This window comes from Thalassophryne amazonica, chromosome 10 (assembly GCF_902500255.1).
Source record: "Thalassophryne amazonica chromosome 10, fThaAma1.1, whole genome shotgun sequence".
Lineage (NCBI taxonomy): Eukaryota > Metazoa > Chordata > Actinopteri > Batrachoidiformes > Batrachoididae > Thalassophryne > Thalassophryne amazonica.
Window position 1 is genome coordinate 5,409,903 of NC_047112.1, and position 18,464 is coordinate 5,428,366.

General features: G+C 42.9%; 1 protein-coding gene across 3 annotated transcripts in view; it reads right to left on the bottom strand.

The window, feature by feature from the left end:
• The window catches only part of mast2 (microtubule associated serine/threonine kinase 2), a 240,637-nt gene that overhangs the window by 189,503 nt on the left and 32,670 nt on the right, over positions 1-18,464 (bottom strand). For all 3 annotated transcript variants that reach the window (XM_034179342.1, XM_034179341.1, XM_034179340.1), the window contains exon 2: positions 68-218. In XM_034179342.1, coding sequence (XP_034035233.1) covers positions 68-218 — 151 coding nt within the window. The remainder of the gene's footprint in view (positions 1-67; positions 219-18,464) is intronic.

Consider the following 18,464-nt stretch of genomic DNA (forward strand, 5'->3'; position numbering starts at 1 on the left):
CTCTGACTACTTACGGAAAACACTGAGTGACATGGGATTTGGAAAGCTGAAAGCGTGTGTGCGTTACCAGTCATGGCCACGCTGCTGCGGCGGCAGCGGCTCTCGTCCTGACTCAGTTGTCGCTGCAGTTTGGATTTGGTGCCGGTGGTTGCTGCAGACATCACGTCTGGGTTGCTCAACTTCCTGAAAAGCGGAGGAGGCGGAGCTGCAAATTCCTTCTACAGAGCGAACACAGTTGGGAAGACAACAAACAAAAATAACGGGTTAAAAAGGACACGTCAAGTCCAACGTGCAGCTAAAAATGTTCAAACAGCTGAGCATCACAGATGAACATAAGCTCATGTTTTTCCACATCTAAAAGTCCTTAAACGAGCAACAGGTAATATGCTGGCCACGTTTCCCATCAAAAACTTTGACCTCAACAAGTATGACCAAACCAATGCATGATGGGAAGTCTATGATGGTTACAAATTTGATCCACAACTTTAGTCGAATGTGACTGGACGTGATGTTTGGTCTTTAAGTCCTTTCATCGCTCATCCAACTGACTTCCACAATTTATTTATTTACACTCCCTCAGGTAAGTGAGAAAACATCCGAAAGGCCAAAGAAGAAGTCCAGTTTAAGAATAAACCTGTGGATCGAGTGATGGGATGTCAACGTTATGATTGTATAGATTCTATAACTTTGAATCACAGATATCTATTTACTCACTAGATGGAGGACTGTGGCGACCCGCTCATTCACTGGCTGTTGCCTTGTTGGTTAGCGTCTGACAACCAGACATAAAGTGAAATCAATGTGGGCATGATCCATGTTTTCAAGACAGTTTCACCATAAATCTGAATTTTCTGGAACAAGTTGAAAGAAATCTGAAAACACTTCACTGAAATACTCAGTATATCAGAGAGAAATTAATGTCATTCGTGTATATTCTTATATTAGTAGAATATACAAAGTCAAAGCGACTGTCATGTGACCCACCAAACAGAGAAAAAACATTTCTATTCTATGAATTTGCTCTGACAGAATATCTTAGGATGGAAAACCTGATGTGAAGAAAAAAGAAGAGGAAAAAAAAAGAGGAACAAAACGAAACCAAAGCTAACATTGATCTCCACACTTTAAACGAAACGCGCTTGGAGCCACTGCTGGAGCAGTGTGTGTTTGCATCACTGCGTTCCAGGACTCGGCGCTGGGATGGAGTTCAGCTACAAACAGAAGTGCGTGATCTGGATCCACCTGCTCTGGTTCCTCATCCACAACGAAAGAGGGATCATTTCCTTCATCGTCAGAATCCTCACTGTCTGGTTCAGACTGTGTCTTGCTCCAATTAAAAAAAAAAAACAAAACTGAAGTGCTTGTTCAACATTCATAAGATGCCTCATTTTTACAAAAAAAAAAAAAAAAAAAAAAAAAAAAAAAAAAAAAAAAAAAAAAAAAAAAACACCACACCACACATGCTAAATATGCCACCAAAATTACACACACTGCAATCATGCCAAATATTTCTCAAATCTCTCAAATACCAAAACTCTAATCGCTGTCTGTACAGGGGAGGGAGACACACTGTCTTGTCTCTCTGATTTTTTTTTTTCCCCCAAAAGTGTGGTGTTTCTGATCACCGGTGCTGCAGCTGTGCGCCAGTTCACACGCACGCACGCGGGTTCAGTTGCCAGTTTTGATCTCTCTCTCTCTCTCACACACACACACTTCACCTTCTCTCCAGCTGATTCACTCTGGATGAATGCCGGACTTTTTGTGCAGCAACTCTCTCCTCATGTGCACGCAGCACTGGCCAACACCACGATCACGGGCTGCCATGCACTGGCAGAGAGGCTGACAAACTTATGAGCGCTCACTCTGCAATTCATTATTATTTATTTTTTACTTTATTGAACCTTTATTTAACCAGCTGATACTCCTTTGTCAGCTTGTCGCAGCACCTGAATGCTGCACAAAACATCACTTTCAGATCACTTTAACCCAAGTCAGCACATCATATATTTCAATTTAATCTAATGCCTGACGACGCGGAATAACGCTAAGAAAGATGGCGGCTGCTGGAAACAGCTCACAGGCTGCATCCGCCATCTAGTGGATTAAATAGAAATCGATGCTTTGAATCCACATTGGTTAACGGTTTTATCAACTTCCTGTCATTACAGCTGTATTATGTGTTACTCTGTTGTTGGGTTTTTACCACAGCACACAAAGACACCACCGACCAGGAACTGCATCCCAAAAAACTTGACCCAAAATATAGAAAATATGGTAATGCAAAAACTTCAATCTCTTGTTTGGCTTCATGGATTATTACTTTCCATGAAGACCTTAAGTCCTCATAATTAGATTCCAGGTTTAGTTTTCATCGAGTGCCAAAATGTACTGAAGCCAAAGGGACCCAGGAACGGAACGAATAGGATTCTGAAGTTCCCTTTCCAGTTGTGAGCTTTGAGAATTGTTGCCAGTTATGAAATAAGTAGTGTATTTTCAGGAGCACAAGTCCCCGTGGAAAAAAAAAAAAAAAAAGAGAAAACACTTCCTGAAGAGGAAAAACAGATATAAGTCACTCCGGAGTATAAGCTGTCCTTTTTTCTGTATGCAGACACACTTTCGAACACAGCTTTTCCCTGTGGATGACTTTTAAATTGCAAAAATAAACAAGATGAACAGATCTGATGCAGTTTAAATAACAGAAAATGTCAAGATGGCGACAGATGCAGAAGTGAAGAGTGGGTTTTTTGACACCCTGTGGAACAGCCCGCTTACATTTAAAATAAATATGTACAGAGTTTGTCAACAAAAAATGGTCCCCCCTAAAAATCAGTCCCCCCTGCCTTCACTGCGCATGCGTCATTAGCCGCAGTTCACCGATTATCACCTCGTTTCTGCTTCAAACTGCCTCGAATTGTCATCTGTCTCAGTGACAGCTATCTGAACCTTTTGTACAACAATCATTTCTAGATAAATTCAGCATTATTTCATAATAAAAGATGGAGGAAGCGATCAGAGTGATGTGGCTAAACAAGTTGCTAGCATCGGTCACTGCGCGTCGGTCATTTCAAAGCATCACGGAATTTCGCCTTGTTTCTGCTTACACCTGACTTTAATTGAGCCCACAAATTAATAAAACGTGTGCACAATATCATAAAACGGGTGAACATTCTCTCCACATGCAAAACATTTTGCGATGGCACTTCCAGGGCACCGTAGTTCCTCTCTCTCTCTCTCTCTGTCTCTCCCCTGAAACTCTGTCATTATTTGTTTTATTACACATCTGTGTAGTTAATAAATAAAATATTATTCACAGACGATTCGCTCGTGCACGCATGTGAGAAAAGAAAAAGAAAAAACTGTCCTGCTGCTGCTCTCCCCTCAAACTCTCCCCAGAGGAGGAGTTTTAAGGTTGATATAAGACTGACTTTTGGTTGTGCAAGTAACTTTTTTTTTGGTGCAAGTAATTTATGTTACTAGCACCAGTGCAAGTAGGTTAAAAAAATGTATATCGACCCCTGCTGACTGATTCCATCTGCTCAAAGTAGTGAAATAACCTGCTGGAGTGGGTTGTTGTAGAGAAAACCTGCACCGTCTCGACCCTCTCTGGAATCCGTTTGAGACCTCTGTTTTAGACAGTGTAGAGAAAATATAAATTTTAATGCACCATCCTTTAAATCTGAGAAATCATGTTTTCATCACTGCCAGATGTTTCAGAGGTGACACTGATTAGCCAGCTATCAAATCATATTGTGTCGTGGTCTACATGTTGATTTGTTTTACAACCAGATGCCTGGACTCCAGACATGAATCGGTGCACAGGTCACCATGAGACAAAACTATTTGTCAAGATGACATTGGAATTTTGAATCCGAGTTTTCAGAGATTTACACTGGATAACAAAAGCAATTACTGTCAACCAATAAGGTGCCGGACAGGAATGTCACACTGAAATGTAAATGCTCTTCCCAAACACAGTGGAGGGAAGTATAATCATCCTTTCACAGTCCTCTTCTGGTTCAGTCCTTCCTCTCATCTTCCACTTTCTTACTGGACTTTTTCCTCCTGCTGCATCACGTTTTGGTGAACATTTATCGTTTCCCCTCCGCCATCTTGCAGCAGGAACACTAACGTCACCTGTCAAAGCTCTGAGGCTGTGACTGAGCTCAGCACAGACGTCTCACTAAAATCATACCGACACAAACCTGACGAGGCATTACTCGGCGTGCAGGTTCCACTCTGCAGGGACTCACAGCAGCAGATCTGCAGCATCTCATAATTTCACCGCAGTACAGACGGGAAACAAAAGACCCTCCATCCATCTTATATATTGTTTTTCTGACAGCACAAGAGAACTGATGATCCAAAACAAGATTTAAAAAAAAACGCTCTCGGCTGCAGAATGCTGATTCACTGAGCTGAAGAAATACTGCAAAAATATTTGTCTTCCAACTGAATCTTAACGCACAAATTTCATAAATATAAATCCTCATGGAGACGGATGTTAGGAATGATGGCGTGACAGGAACAGTCAGTGTGACTCCTGCGATCAGACAAACTCGTTTAAGAATTAATGTCACCCAACAGGCTGCACGCTTGAGGTACAACGTTGCTTCATTTTGTTCAGCTTTCTGACAAAACTTAAAAAAATTCCACAGATGAGAACAACACACTCAGCTGGAAACAGCTGTGTTCTAAACTTGATGAAGACAAATAACGAGAGCGACATATGGATGTTTTCAGGCCAATTTATACGTCGATGTAAAAAGATGTCACAGTCACACAGCAACATCAAGCTGCTCAACTGCACGCAAGGATCAACCCGCCATGGACGCACCATCGCGTCCAAGTGTACTTTTCACCATAATTCTATTAACAGATCAGCAACAAAACATCAGAGACTTGAATAGACCCCTTCCTGAAACAGGTGTAAAAGCCATCTCTCCACTAGACGATCTTTGACTTACAGCCATTCCCAGAGACCGGAGAAGGACACAGAGGTATGTCTCCTATCTGTTAGTGGGAGATCCTCACTGAAAGACACCACTAAATACTCATGAGCTCTAAAAGAATGGCCCTGTCAACCTGAAAAACACTTTTTTATTTAGTCTTACAAAGAAAATGGTCATGGAAAAACATGCAGCATTATCTAATTTTTAAATGCAACACTAGACATTTTTTGACATCAGTCATCACAATCTCTAATGTACTTCATTCATGCAGAAAGGAACTGTATGAAGAATGAAAAAATGAATTATATTACATGAGCAGCAGACATGTAAGCGATATTAATTTACAACTACGCTGTGTTGGAATGTTCCAGCTCTCTGTCATGCACTTCCTAGTGACTGGCACTGCTGCACTGCATTTTTTTAAATTATACATTGTTTTAAAAGTCTTCTTCATATACTGTATTACACTTCTGTGACCTGAAAGCTCCAGTAAACCCATTTCTAGCATCAAAGCAGTTTGCCCACATGATCAACAATGTATACTCACTAAAGATGTGAAAACCTTCTAAAAACACATTTCATACTTTCAGCTTTAGAGCCACATTTTATATTTTATAATGTTCTGGACAACTACGTCTAACATTTAGAAATCTGAGATTGTTCTGATGGTCCACAAAATATCAGAAAATTATGAAAAATTTTAGCCACTAGATTCCAGAATCTAAGATGATGCCTTAAGATGTGTTTTGCTCCCAACCCAGGAATATTCAGTGTCCTGCCAAAAAAGCAACGAACAAAATAAACCAGAAAGCATTCAGTTTATGAAGCTGAAATAAGAGAATTCTGATATTTAAAAAAGTCAATCCCTACACCATGTGTGCATCTTTTGTGAGTCACACATATTTAATATAGCTGAATGTGCACGCTGTATGACTATTTGGAAACATTAGTGTACTTTGTTTGAAAGACGAGGTAAATTCAGTGTGCTGGTGCCACACGCTGCCGCATCAGGTGATACGTGGGTGTGTCCTTGGCTGTGTCCAGTTACTGGGATCCTCAACACAGTGAAACGCACCATATGGCCACAGCGTCATGGCTGACATTCCCACACAGCACGAGTGTTACGACTCCTGTGTGTCTCCCGAACACAAATTTGTTCCAGCAGTACCAGAAACGCCTCGTACCATAGACATCCAGTCATCATCTTAGGTCACTGGTTAGTGTCCAGGTCTCAAAACAACTCAAGTCAATACACTGACAAACAGCCAAACCACTCCACATGCACACTGGCATGGAGAGACTTTAGCCTGTTCCAACAGGACAGTAATCTCACATTTCTGAAGAGGATTACATCCGATCATCTCTGTTTCTGTCTGCAATGACTACATGACAGTTAATCTGAGTTAATGTGAGAGCTGATGTGTTCCAGCTGTGCCTGAGCCACGACAAGACATTTGGGAGTTAGAGGAAAAATGAAATATGATGAGAGAAGAAAAGGAGCCTCAATGACGAAAAAAAAAAAAAAACCTGTGATGAATAGCTGAGGGACAGTCTAAGGGAACATGAGGACTGTGAGCAGATGCAGGATGAACACTGCCGATGCTCATCTGTTTGTGGGAAACTGTCCACACACGCAAAGCAAAATGACCTAAATCAATCAATTACAGTCGCAATTCCAACATTCACCACTATGACGCTAGTTTAATCAGGGCTGCTGCACAGCTGATATCTTCAGGGCGTCTTTTTTCTGAGCGACCACCATCATCAAAAAGGTTCAGAACATAAATGCTCGATTTTGACCAGAAACAGGAAATTTGTTCATATTTGGTGTTGGGCTGCGTTCACCGACATGTGTTTGTTCTCACGGTTGATTTTAAAGTTTTTGATTTTAAAATATTTAATGGTTTAATCCAACAGAAGTGGATGAGCCTTATATGCTTGTCACGCAGACCGAACGGGTCGCCCCTAAAATTGGTCCATCCTACCTCCACTGCGCATGCGACACTTGACAGAGTCTCTTCACCCAAAGCAATCAAAAGGATTAATGGGATTATTAACCATCAGATGACAAAGTAAAACCTCTTAAATCATTCTAAAGTCAGTTTTAAGCAGAAACGAGGCCGTTTTAAGTCCGATTTTTAGGGGGGATCGTTCGGTTGGCGTCACCGGCTTCAACCCTGCGGTCTCGAGTAGGGCTGTCCCAAACGATTATTTTTTAAACGATTAATCTAGCGATTATTTTATCGATGCATCGATTAATCTAACGATTAATTTTTCAATTCGATTAACAATTATTTCACCATTACTTCACTAATATAACCATTTAAACATGTTGATTTAAATGTATGAATGAAAAAACACAAATTCCTTAACATTGCAAAACCCAAAATTACCCCCCCAACACCACCTGCACAACAATGTTTGAATTCTAGAAGCTCTGAAATGCAATCTGGGACTATTCCAGATGATAAACTGGAGTGAGTGCAGCATCCATTTAGTAAGAAAAACCCAACTTATTCAAATTCATTCCAGTAGTATTCTGCTCTTACTAGGATGCAGCAGTTTTCTAGTTTGGCAGATAGTTCTGGAGGAAATCACTGAAAAAATTAATACATTGAAAATATGGTTTGACCGAAACAAACTGTCATTAAACGTAAATAAGACAGGGATGAAATGGAGGCGTAAGAGTCACTAGGTGTTCACAGGAAAAATGTATTTCTGTATGTATGTATTTATTTATTAGTATCTAAGTGGGTTTATTGTTTTGTATAGTTGTATAACCATTTTTATGTGCAACACTTTGGAAACTGTTCTGTTTAAATGTGCGATATAAATAAAGTGGATTGGATTGGATATTTATGTATGTTCATTGTTAGTTGGATTTATGTTTTCTGTTGTGTTTCTATTCAGTATCACCTCAAAATCTCTCATTAGCCATTAAAATTTTCACCGAAAACCAGCTTAATTTTTCAAACTGTGTCCACTTCGATGTGCCTCACAGGTTTAGAAAAACTTTTGATCAAACAAAGCGCCAGTCTCTCAGCAACTTCTCAGACAAAGGAATTCCGACGAGGGGCTGGACGACTCCTCCCACAAGGAGTGCTCACAGGCGAATGACGTCACCGACAGGCGTGGAAAAACTCATGCATGCGCACGAGGGTTCAAGCATGTCTGACGTAAAAACATATGAATGAAATCCATATAGTTTTTGAAAAAAATAAAAAGGACCTATACTTTATTGACAGCCCTCGTATAAACAAAAATAAATTTAATAAATAGTACAATTTGAAAACAAATGCACCCGAGCGTGATGACAGCTGCAACTGCTCAAAGCTAACTTTTAACATTGAAAATGCCAAAGACTTGCTAACGCGTTAGCATTGCTCCCGTTTAAGTTATAAAATACATCTATCAACTGTTTCAGAAGACCATAAAAGGTCGGTTTAACATAAAAAGTTAAATAATACTCAGACGTATGCTCTATAGGGTTTTAGCGGGGGAAAATTAAGCGAAGGAAAGAAAGAATAAACGAAGCAATAGGTCAAAGCACTGTTTCAATCTGCGAACCACTGCTTTGATTGGTTCAAGGTTCAAAGCAAAGCCGCGCTGCAGAAAAGTTGATTACGGACCTGCTGCAGGGTCTATAATCAATGTAGAGAAATGATCATTTTCCTGACAAACACCCCCCAAAATAACGGCCACTCTGAAGGACCGATAACAGAATCATAAAGCAAAAAGTTTGATGTCGGTGGATCGAATCATTTCTTAACGATACCCGAAAGGAACTGGTTCTCGATACCCATCCCTAAGCGTAACGTTATCATTTCAGACATTCAGTAAATGACTACATAATTATACAGAAAATCAACAGTAGCTTAAAACACTAGGTGTAGACAATGTATTGTAGGGTACGTGCTTTGTAGGGTACGTGCTTTTTAGAAACTCAGAAGAGCCACTCGCTGCACTGCTACCACGACTCTCTGGGGTAGCAATCTTTGTTGTTGATCCGCCGACGCATCGGCATGCAAATTTTGCGTCGACGTCACCTCTAGTCTCGCTCCAGTGTTGTGTCGTAGTCTAGTTTTGAGGTTAAGGGCTAAAACTTGCTTCTTTTTATTCATTTATGATTCGCACAAAGAATTCACAAAACTGAACTCAAGCTACAGTCAGAGACAAGCAGTTGCTGAAAGTTGTTTGATGGGCGTTCCCGGGGCATCACCACCTTGTGGTTACTTGGCATTACTGTGCACAATGTTTAACCGTAGATTAGACAGGATGGAAAAATCCAACACGGTCACTACGAGTTTTTCCTTCATGCTCGACTGTTAAACGGTGCAAAAGCTCAACTGTCACAGTGAAGTTAGCATGCTAACGTTGCCATAAGATCTCTTGAAAATCACCTCAGATGTGTTATCTGGTCACAAAAACAGCATTTTTGGATTTAGAAGTGTTTATTTCTCACTACCTTTTACAAAATACAAGAGAAAGAATGTCAAACACACCAGATTTACACAGAAATCCTGCTGTTTCGGGGCAAATTCTGCCATCTTAGATTGTCCCCCACCCCTCAAGTGAGCAACCAGCTGATGTCACATTGCCTTTTAACTCAGAATCAGAATGCCTTTTATTGTCATTATACATTGGTACAACGAGATTAGGGCCATCCAGTTGCAGTGCAATAAAATAGAATAAAAATAAAAATAGTGCAAAAAAAAAAAAAGAGATAAAAATAGTGCAAGAGTATGTATCAAAAACAAGATACAAAGAAAATTCAACAATGTAAGGAAAAATATATATACAATTGACACTAGTGCGAGGTGCGGCTAGGATATAAATATATTGCACAGAAATGTATATTGTCCATGGGTGATTGGGTTATTGCACATGGTGAAGATTGCACGAGGAGGATCAGTGCATGCTAGAGTTCAATGTGGTTATGGCTTTGGGGAAGAAACTGTTTTTCAGTCTGTTTGTTTTTGTCCTTGTGAGCCTGTAGCGCCTCCCTGAGGGCATCAGGTCAAACAGGGCAGAGCCAGGGTGAAAGCAGTCTTTGGAGATCGCTTTGGCTCTGCTGAGGCAGCGGGAGGTGTAAATGTCCAAGAGGGAGGGGAGAGGCCAGCCGATGATCTTCTGTGCTGCCTTTACAACCCTCTGCATTCTCTCCCTGTCAGCAGCGGTGGAGCTGCGGTGATGCAGTATGTCAGCAGGCTCTCAGTGGATGAGCAGTAGAAGGCCAGCAGCAGGTCGGTGTTGAGGTTGTACTTCCTGAGGACTCTCAGGAAGTGTAGCTGCTGCTGAGCCTTCTTGAGGATAGAGGAGATGTTGTTGGACCAGGAGATGCAGTCTGAGATGAGAACGCCGAGATACCTGAAGGTGTGGACCCTTTCCACACGCTCGTTGATGAGAAGGGGGGCAGGGTCGGTGCAGTGTTTCCTGAAGTCAATGATGATCTCTCTGGTCTTCCTAGTGTTCAGAGCGAGGTTGTTCTCTGAGCGCCAGGCTGCCAGCTGCCGGATCTCCTCTCTGTAGGCAGCCTCATCACCTCCAGAGATGAGACCGACCACTGTAGTATCGTCTGCAAACTTGACAATAAGGTTGTTCTTGTGGGCCAGTCTGCAGTCGTAGGTGTAGAGGCAGTAGAGGAGGGGGCTCAGCACGCAGCCCTGTGGAGAGCCGATGCTCAGTGTGCGGGTGGAGGAGAGGTGGGGGCCGAGTCTCACAGTCTGGGGACGGTTGGAAAGAAAGTCTTTAATCCAGGCACATGTGAGAGGGTGGAAGCTGAGAGTGTCCAGTTTTGTACTGAGTCTGTCCGGGATTATTGTGTTGAAGGCAGAACTATAATCTACAAAGACCATTTGGATGTAGCTCTGCGGCTGCTCCAGGTGGTTTAGAGCAGAGTGGAGAGCTATGGCAATGGCGTCCTCTGTGGATCTGTTTGCCCTGTATGCAAACTGGTGAGGGTCGAGGTCTGAGGGGAGGTGGTCCTTGATGTGCTGAAGAACCAGTCTCTCAAAGCACTTCATGATTACCGGAGTGAGGGCCACCAGGCGGTAATCATTCAGGCTGGTGATGGGAGACTTCTTCGGCACCGGGATTATGGTGGAGGTTTTCAGGCAGGACGGGATGACTGCTTGGTCCAGGGAGAGGTTGAAGATCCTGGTGAAGGTGGTTGCGAGCTGGCTGGGACACGCTCTAAGCACCTTGCCAGGTACTCCGTCTGGGCCAGCAGCTTTCCTGGGGTTCACTGCGAGGAGCACTCGCCTGACATCATGCTCTTTTACAGTGAGTGGAGTGGTGCGGGGACCAGGTGGAGGCAAGGGGGAGGGCAGGAGCAGGTGAGTGCAGCTGGGAAGATCAGAACCGAGCAAAGAAGCCGTTTAGCTCTTCTGCCAGTGGTGCACTCAGGTCCGATGTTGGAGCATCACAACCCCGGAAGTTTGTGATGTCATGTATTCCCTGCCTGCCCTCCGTGCATTGTTGCTAGACAGATGGGACTCTATCTGCATCCTGTGGTCCGCCTTTGCTCTTTTTACTCCTCTCTTCAGGTCAGCTCTGGCAGCACTATACAGAGCTCTGTCACCTGACCTGAAGGCAGCGCCGCGGGCCCTGAGGAGTGAGCGGACCTGGCTGGTCATCCAGGGTTTCTGATTTGGAAAAGCCCGGATGGTTTTTGTCACAGTCACATTCCCGATGCAGAACTGAATGTAGTCCAGAACCGTTCCCTTGTGTGTCTCCAGCTCATGATGTTCAAATAGGTCCCAGTCTGTCTGTTGGAAGCAGTCTTGGAGTTTGGGGAGTGCGTTGTCAGGCCAGATTGTAACAGTCTTTGTTGTGGGCTCAAACCTGCGTCTAAGGGGGGGTGTAGGCTGGCGTGAGCAGGAGGGAAAGATGGTCTGACTGTCCGAGGTGGGGGAGGGGTATGGCTCTGTATGCAAGTTTAATGTTGGAGAAAACATGATCCAGTGTGTTCTCCCCTCTTGTAGCACATTTCACGTGCTGGTAGAAGTTAGGCAGTACAGTCTTTAAGTTGGCCTTGTTAAAATCCCCTGCTCAGATGTGTACTCCGTCTGGGTGAGCCCGCTGCTGTTCGTTCACGGTTCTCAGCAGGAGAGAGAGCGCTGTGTTTACACTGGCGTCGGGTGGAATATACACAGCAGTGATGATAACAACAGTCGGCTCTCTCGGGAGGAAAAAAGGCTGGCACTTTACAGACATGTACTCGACATCTGGGGAGCAGTGACTGTCTATGATTGTCCTGTTGTTGCACCAGTTATCATGCACATAAATACAGAGCCCCCCACCTCTCCTCTTCCCGGAGTCCTTTGTCCTGTCTCCGCGTAGCAGCGTGCAGCCAGCTAGCTACACGCTAGCATCGGATATGTCCGGGTGTAGCCAGGTTTCGGTGATAATAAGCACACAGCAGTCACAAACATAGCGATTTCCAGTGAGTTGTAAAACCAGGTCGTCCGTTTTATGCACCAGGGATCTGGCATTGGAGAGAAACAGGCTCGGGAGGGGTGGCTTGTGTGATTGTTTGCGTAGCCTTAGCATAACACCAGACCTGCGGCCTCGCTTCTGCTTCCTCTCCCTCCTCCGCCTTCGTCGCCTCCCAGATCCGATAACAATCCACAGAGAACCCGGCGGTCTGGTTATGTCGTCTGGGATGTTGTGTGTGTGGTGAAAGTCGCTCAAAACAGATATCTGATGTAAATGTCCGAAATCCAACAGCGACTGGCGGGTGTACTGCAAGCTCGCAGCGCAGATGGTGTCCAAAAATAAATAAAACTGTAGGAAAATAAAAAGAAACGAGCACTGAATGGAGAGCCGGAAAGCCGCTGCACCACCTAAGAGCGCCGCCATCATGCAGTATAGGTAGACAGTCAGGTAGACAGTCGCCAGTTACCTCGCTAAGCATTTGCATAAAAGGGACTTCCTGTCTACTTTGGTCCCACCTACCTGGTGGCATAGTAACCGCTCTCTTGTCGCTGTGAAACGCCCACTCTAATAGAAAATGAACGGCAGCTGGTCGCTGTGCCTCCATCACCTGTAGCTAAGGTGACCAATGGGTTACTGTGCTCGTGTTTTATTGGACTGTTTAAATTCTGCTGTCGATATCGTTTGACCTTTTGTTTTAACGTGCTCTGATTTCATACAGAACTGAAATATTCCATGTGATGCCTCTTTATGAAAAACTACTGTTGTCGTCTCTACACCCGACGTATAATTGCAGCTTTGAGACTTCGGTTTTAGGTATTGTACTGAAATAACAAGCGACAGTCCCAGTAAATACCAAATCAAACTAGAGGTGCACCGATCGATCGGGCACCGATCATTATCGGCCGATCACGCCTTGATCGGTTTGATCGGTGATTGGCAAAATGCGCCGATCAAAAGGACCGATCACAACAGTGCAGGCAGTAGCGCAGGGAGCGCTTGGTCCTGTCATGACACGCCCAGCCAAGAGCATGTGTAGTTTCAAAATGGTTTCGCCGGTCTGGACTTTTTTTGCGGTATCAAAAATAGACACGAAATTTGCTATTTGCAATACTTGCGACTAGGGATGGGTATCGAGAACCGGTTCCTTTCGGGTATCGTTAAGAAATGATTCGATCCACCGACATCAATATGCTTTGTGCTTAACGATTCTGTTATCGGTCCTTCCGAGTGGCCGTTGTTTTGGGGGGTGTTTGTCAGGAAAATGATCATTTCTCTACATTGATTACAGACCCTGCAGCGGGTCCGTGATCAACTTTTCTGCAGCACGGCTTTGCTCTGAACCTTGAAACAACTGAAGCAGTGGTTCGCAGATTGAAGCAATGCTTCGATCTGTTGCTTCATTTATACTTTTCTTTCACTTAATTTTCCCCCGCTAAAACCCTAAAGAGCATACGTCTGAGTATTATTTACCTTTTTATGTTAAACTGACCTGTTATGGTCTTCTGAAACAGTTGATAGATGGATTTTATAACTTAAAAACGGGAGCGATGCTAACGCGTTAGCATGTCTATGGCATTTTCAATATTAAAAGTTAGCATTACGCATTTGCAGCTCTCATCACGTTCGGGTGCATTTGTTTTCAAATTGTAATATTTCTTAAATTTATTTTTGTTTATATATTAATAATCTAATGCTTATTATATACAATTTTAGAGAAAGAGACAAAAAGAACCTGAATAGAAACACAACAGAAAATATATAATAGCAATTAACATAAATAAATAAATACATACAGAAATAAATAAGTGTTTCCTGTGAACACCTAGTGACTCTTACACCTCCATTTCATCCCTGTCTTATTTACGTTTAATGACTGTTTCGGTCAAACCATATTGTCAATGTGTTAATTTCTTCAGTGATTTCCTCCAGAACTATCTGCCAAACTAGAAAACTGCTGCATCCTAGTAAGAGTAGAATACTACTGGAATGAAGTTGAATAAGTTGGGTTTTTCTTACTAAATGGATGCTGCACTCACTCCAGTTTATCGTCTGGAATAGTCCCAGATTGCATTTCAGAGCTTCTAGAATTCAAACATTTTTGTGCAGGTGGTGTTGGGGGGTAATTTTGGGTTTCAGCTTTTTTTGTTTTTCACCACTTTCATCCCTGAATATGTGAAATCGTGAGTCACGTCATTAAAGTTACTAACTGGGACTCCTGTCTTGTTGCGAGAAAAAAACGAGAATCGTCCTCCGTTCTGTTCACACAGCTCCAAACACTGCGCGGCTCTCTGACGAGTCAAGTTAGAATGATAGAGTCCAGTCGGAATTAATAACTTCAAAGTGAAACACAGTTTTGTTTATTTTTGTTTTTGCTTTCCTCTGTGACGTAACTCATTTTGACTTCTGATATGAGCTGGATGGACAAGGAGAGCAGTCGCCATCATCTAATGTAGTCCATGTCCGTCCAGTTCATATCAGAAGTCAAAATGAGTCAAATGGCTCTGAGAGATCTAAATAGACTGCTGTGTAATGAATGGAACCACACTGCCATCTAGTGGATATCCAGTGTGCGTGAGTGTGTATTTGTGAATCAGTAGGCATTTGTTTGTGGATCTGTGGATTTCGTGAAAAGAATGTCTCAAAATTACATCACAGAGGAAAGCGATGAATGCATGTAATTGGTGATCCACAAATGCTGAAACTCAATTCACAAATATAATTTCCAGTTTTACAAATGTAATTTTTTTTTTTTTTTTTTTTTTTTTTTACAAATTAAGTTTTATATTTGCAAATACAACATTATTTGCAAAGACCAATTTACAAGTTACAAATATATAATTTGCATTTGTGGATATCTGAACACATTTGCAAATCAATGATTATTTGTAGATCACCCTGTGTGCATTTACAAATATTAATGAGACAATTTTAACTCCATAGAATGAGGGCTGTATTTTACATTCTCAACGTTCTGTAGGCTGTCACCTGAGCAACATGAAACATGGATTAAAAAAAGCTTGCTGGTAGAACAAAGTCAGTGTAATAAAACAAAAGTTGGCAGTTTATTCTAGTGTCTTTATTTGAATGCATGTTTTTTGTTTTCATCATTAAGTTTTAATGCAAAAATAGTCCTATACATTAGACCTATATTCTTATTTTGGGCATGATCCAAATATGTACTTGATCGGTATCGGCCTTGATTGGTATCGGCCGATCAAAATTTCAGTGATCGGTGATCGGCCTAAAAAATCCTGATCGGTGCACCTCTAAATCAAACGTTCCAGTTCACAATGACAAAGACAAGTTCACAGGCGGGCAGTTAGCGGCTTGCTGCTCTATTTCTCAGGGCCGTCACATGCAGCGACTTCATCACAGCGTGCAACAGCAGCAGGTCATCTTTAAACCAGCGAAGCATCAGTGTGCACGCTGCTGAGGAATTCTAACACTCGTGTGTGTAAAAAAAAAAAAAAAAAAAAAAACTCTGTTAAAGGGTTCATGTAGCCGACGCCCAAAGTGAGGCAGACTGAGATAAGAAAACATGGCTCAGCCGCCATGAGGTCACGTCTGACCTCCCAAACACATAATGTGATGGGTGAGGGAGGGCGGGGCAAAAAATAAAGAGGAAGAAAAAGAAGTGACTCAACCACAAGCACAATGCAGCGGCTCTTTGGCTGCAAAATAAATTGTTCCTCAGGACAACAATCGCTGCTGATCAATCGCCGACAACAGACTGAAACACTCGACTGGCTCTCAGTGAATAACTTCTCCTCAGAGGACAACCAGCAGGGTTCTTATTAGAGAGCACAGTACTCATCTGACCAGCACCAGTCCACCAGGGGGCATCGCATAATAAACCAGTATGGACCACACTGTAATTATCAGTGTGGTTACTGCGTGGTGGTTTTTTTATTTTTTTTTTTTTCGTCTGTAGTAAAGATGCAGATGGTTGGAGTTGGGCGAGTAAACAGGTGGTTTCAACGAGCTGAAGAGTTTCGGTCACAGCGTCAGGGAGAAACTTGTTTGTGAGGTCACTATGCCACCAATAAGATGGGGCCAAATCACAAAAGAAGTCTAATTTATGCAAATGATGAGCCGTGTGACAGGGCGACTGTCAGTCGCCATGGAGGCGGCCTGATGTACACTGGTTGGTTGTTGGTTTCTATCAGTGTTGTAGTTGAGTCCACCTCCCCTGAGGTCAAGACCAAGTTACACCACCTCGAGTCCGAGGATTATCCAAAGGCATAAAAAAAACAATTTCACCACCCAAAAGGAGCACCAATGAATGTTTGGCAGTTGTTTAATGGTAGAAACAAAGATGGACTGAAAGTCATTTTGGTACGTTCAGTGATTAGCATTCATGTAAAAAAAAAAAAAAAACACAAGTGAGGTAACTAACAGATTCACAGACAGCTCTCATAGAAAATTTATTTCACTGGACAGATGCCTCAAACCGTCCTTGTATATCGATCAAGTACCTCCTCAATCAGTACTTTAACATTTCCTATAATCCCCCCGCGCGGCCCCCTGTGCTTCCCAGAATGTACCGAGGTGCCAGCAGAGTTCCGACGCCTCATCGCGCATGTAAACAATAGCTAGCGAGGATGTGGATGGCACTGATCCAATGAGTTCACGGGCGATTATGATGATGACACGCTCTCCCAAGTTGAGAGGGTTATCTAGAGGAGGTGTAGCACCTGTGATGGACTTCTGCCATGCCCCGATGTTGTCATATTGTCATATTGTCCACGAGGTGTGTTTACAATGTGTCGCCGACTCAACGGTCCCCCTACAAATCGGTCCCCCCTGATGACGCGGTTCACTGATTATCACCTCATTTCTACTTCAAACTGCCTCCAGTCATCATCTGTCTCAGCAACAGATATCTGAAGCTTTTGTACAACAATCATTTCCACATAAATTCAGCTTTATTTCATCATAAAAGGCGGCAGAAGCGATCAGAGTGCCGCTGCTAAACGAGCTGCTAGCTGATGCCTTCGTGGCGCATCAGACACTTCGAAGTGTCACGGAATTTTGCCTCATTTCTGCTTAAAACTGACTTTAGAATTATTTAAGAGGTTTTACCTTTGTCATCTGATGGTTAATAATCCCATTCATCCATTTGATTGCTTTGGGTGAAGAGACTCGGTCTCAGACGAGCTGCTGTGGTCCAAAATAATGCATGTGTAGATGCAAAAGGCGGACCCATTTTTAGGGGTGGACCGTTCAGTCTGCTACACCGGAACTCTGCTGAAAGTGACGTCTCGTGTGAGTCACAGACCGCGAGATTCAATTCAATTCAATCAATTTTTTTATATAGCGCCAAATCACAACAAACAGTTGCCCCAAGGCGCTTTATATTGTAAGGCAAGGCCATACAATAATTATGTAAAACCCCAACGGTCAAAACGACCCCCTGTGAGCAAGCACTTGGCTACAGTGGGAAGGAAAAACTCCCTTTTAACAGGAAGAAACCTCCAGCAGAACCAGGCTCAGGGAGGGGCAGTCTTCTGCTGGGACTGGTTGGGGCTGAGGGAGAGAACCAGGAAAAAGACATGCTGTGGAGGGGAGCAGAGATCGATCACTAATGATTAAATGCAGAGTGGTGCATACAGAGCAAAAAGAGAAAGAAACAGTGCATCATGGGAACCCCCCAGCAGTCTACGTCTATAGCAGCATAACTAAGGGATGGTTCAGGGTCACCTGATCCAGCCCTAACTATAAGCTTTAGCAAAAAGGAAAGTTTTAAGCCTAATCTTAAAAGTAGAGAGGGTGTCTGTCTCCCTGATCTGAATTGGGAGCTGGTTCCACAGGAGAGGAGCCTGAAAGCTGAAGGCTCTGCCTCCCATTCTACTCTTACAAACCCTAGGAACTACAAGTAAGCCTGCAGTCTGAGAGCGAAGCGCTCTATTGGGGTGATATGGTACTACGAGGTCCCTAAGATAAGATGGGACCTGATTATTCAAAACCTTATAAGTAAGAAGAAGAATTTTAAATTCTATTCTAGAATTAACAGGAAGCCAATGAAGAGAGGCCAATATGGGTGAGATATGCTCTCTCCTTCTAGTCCCCGTCAGTACT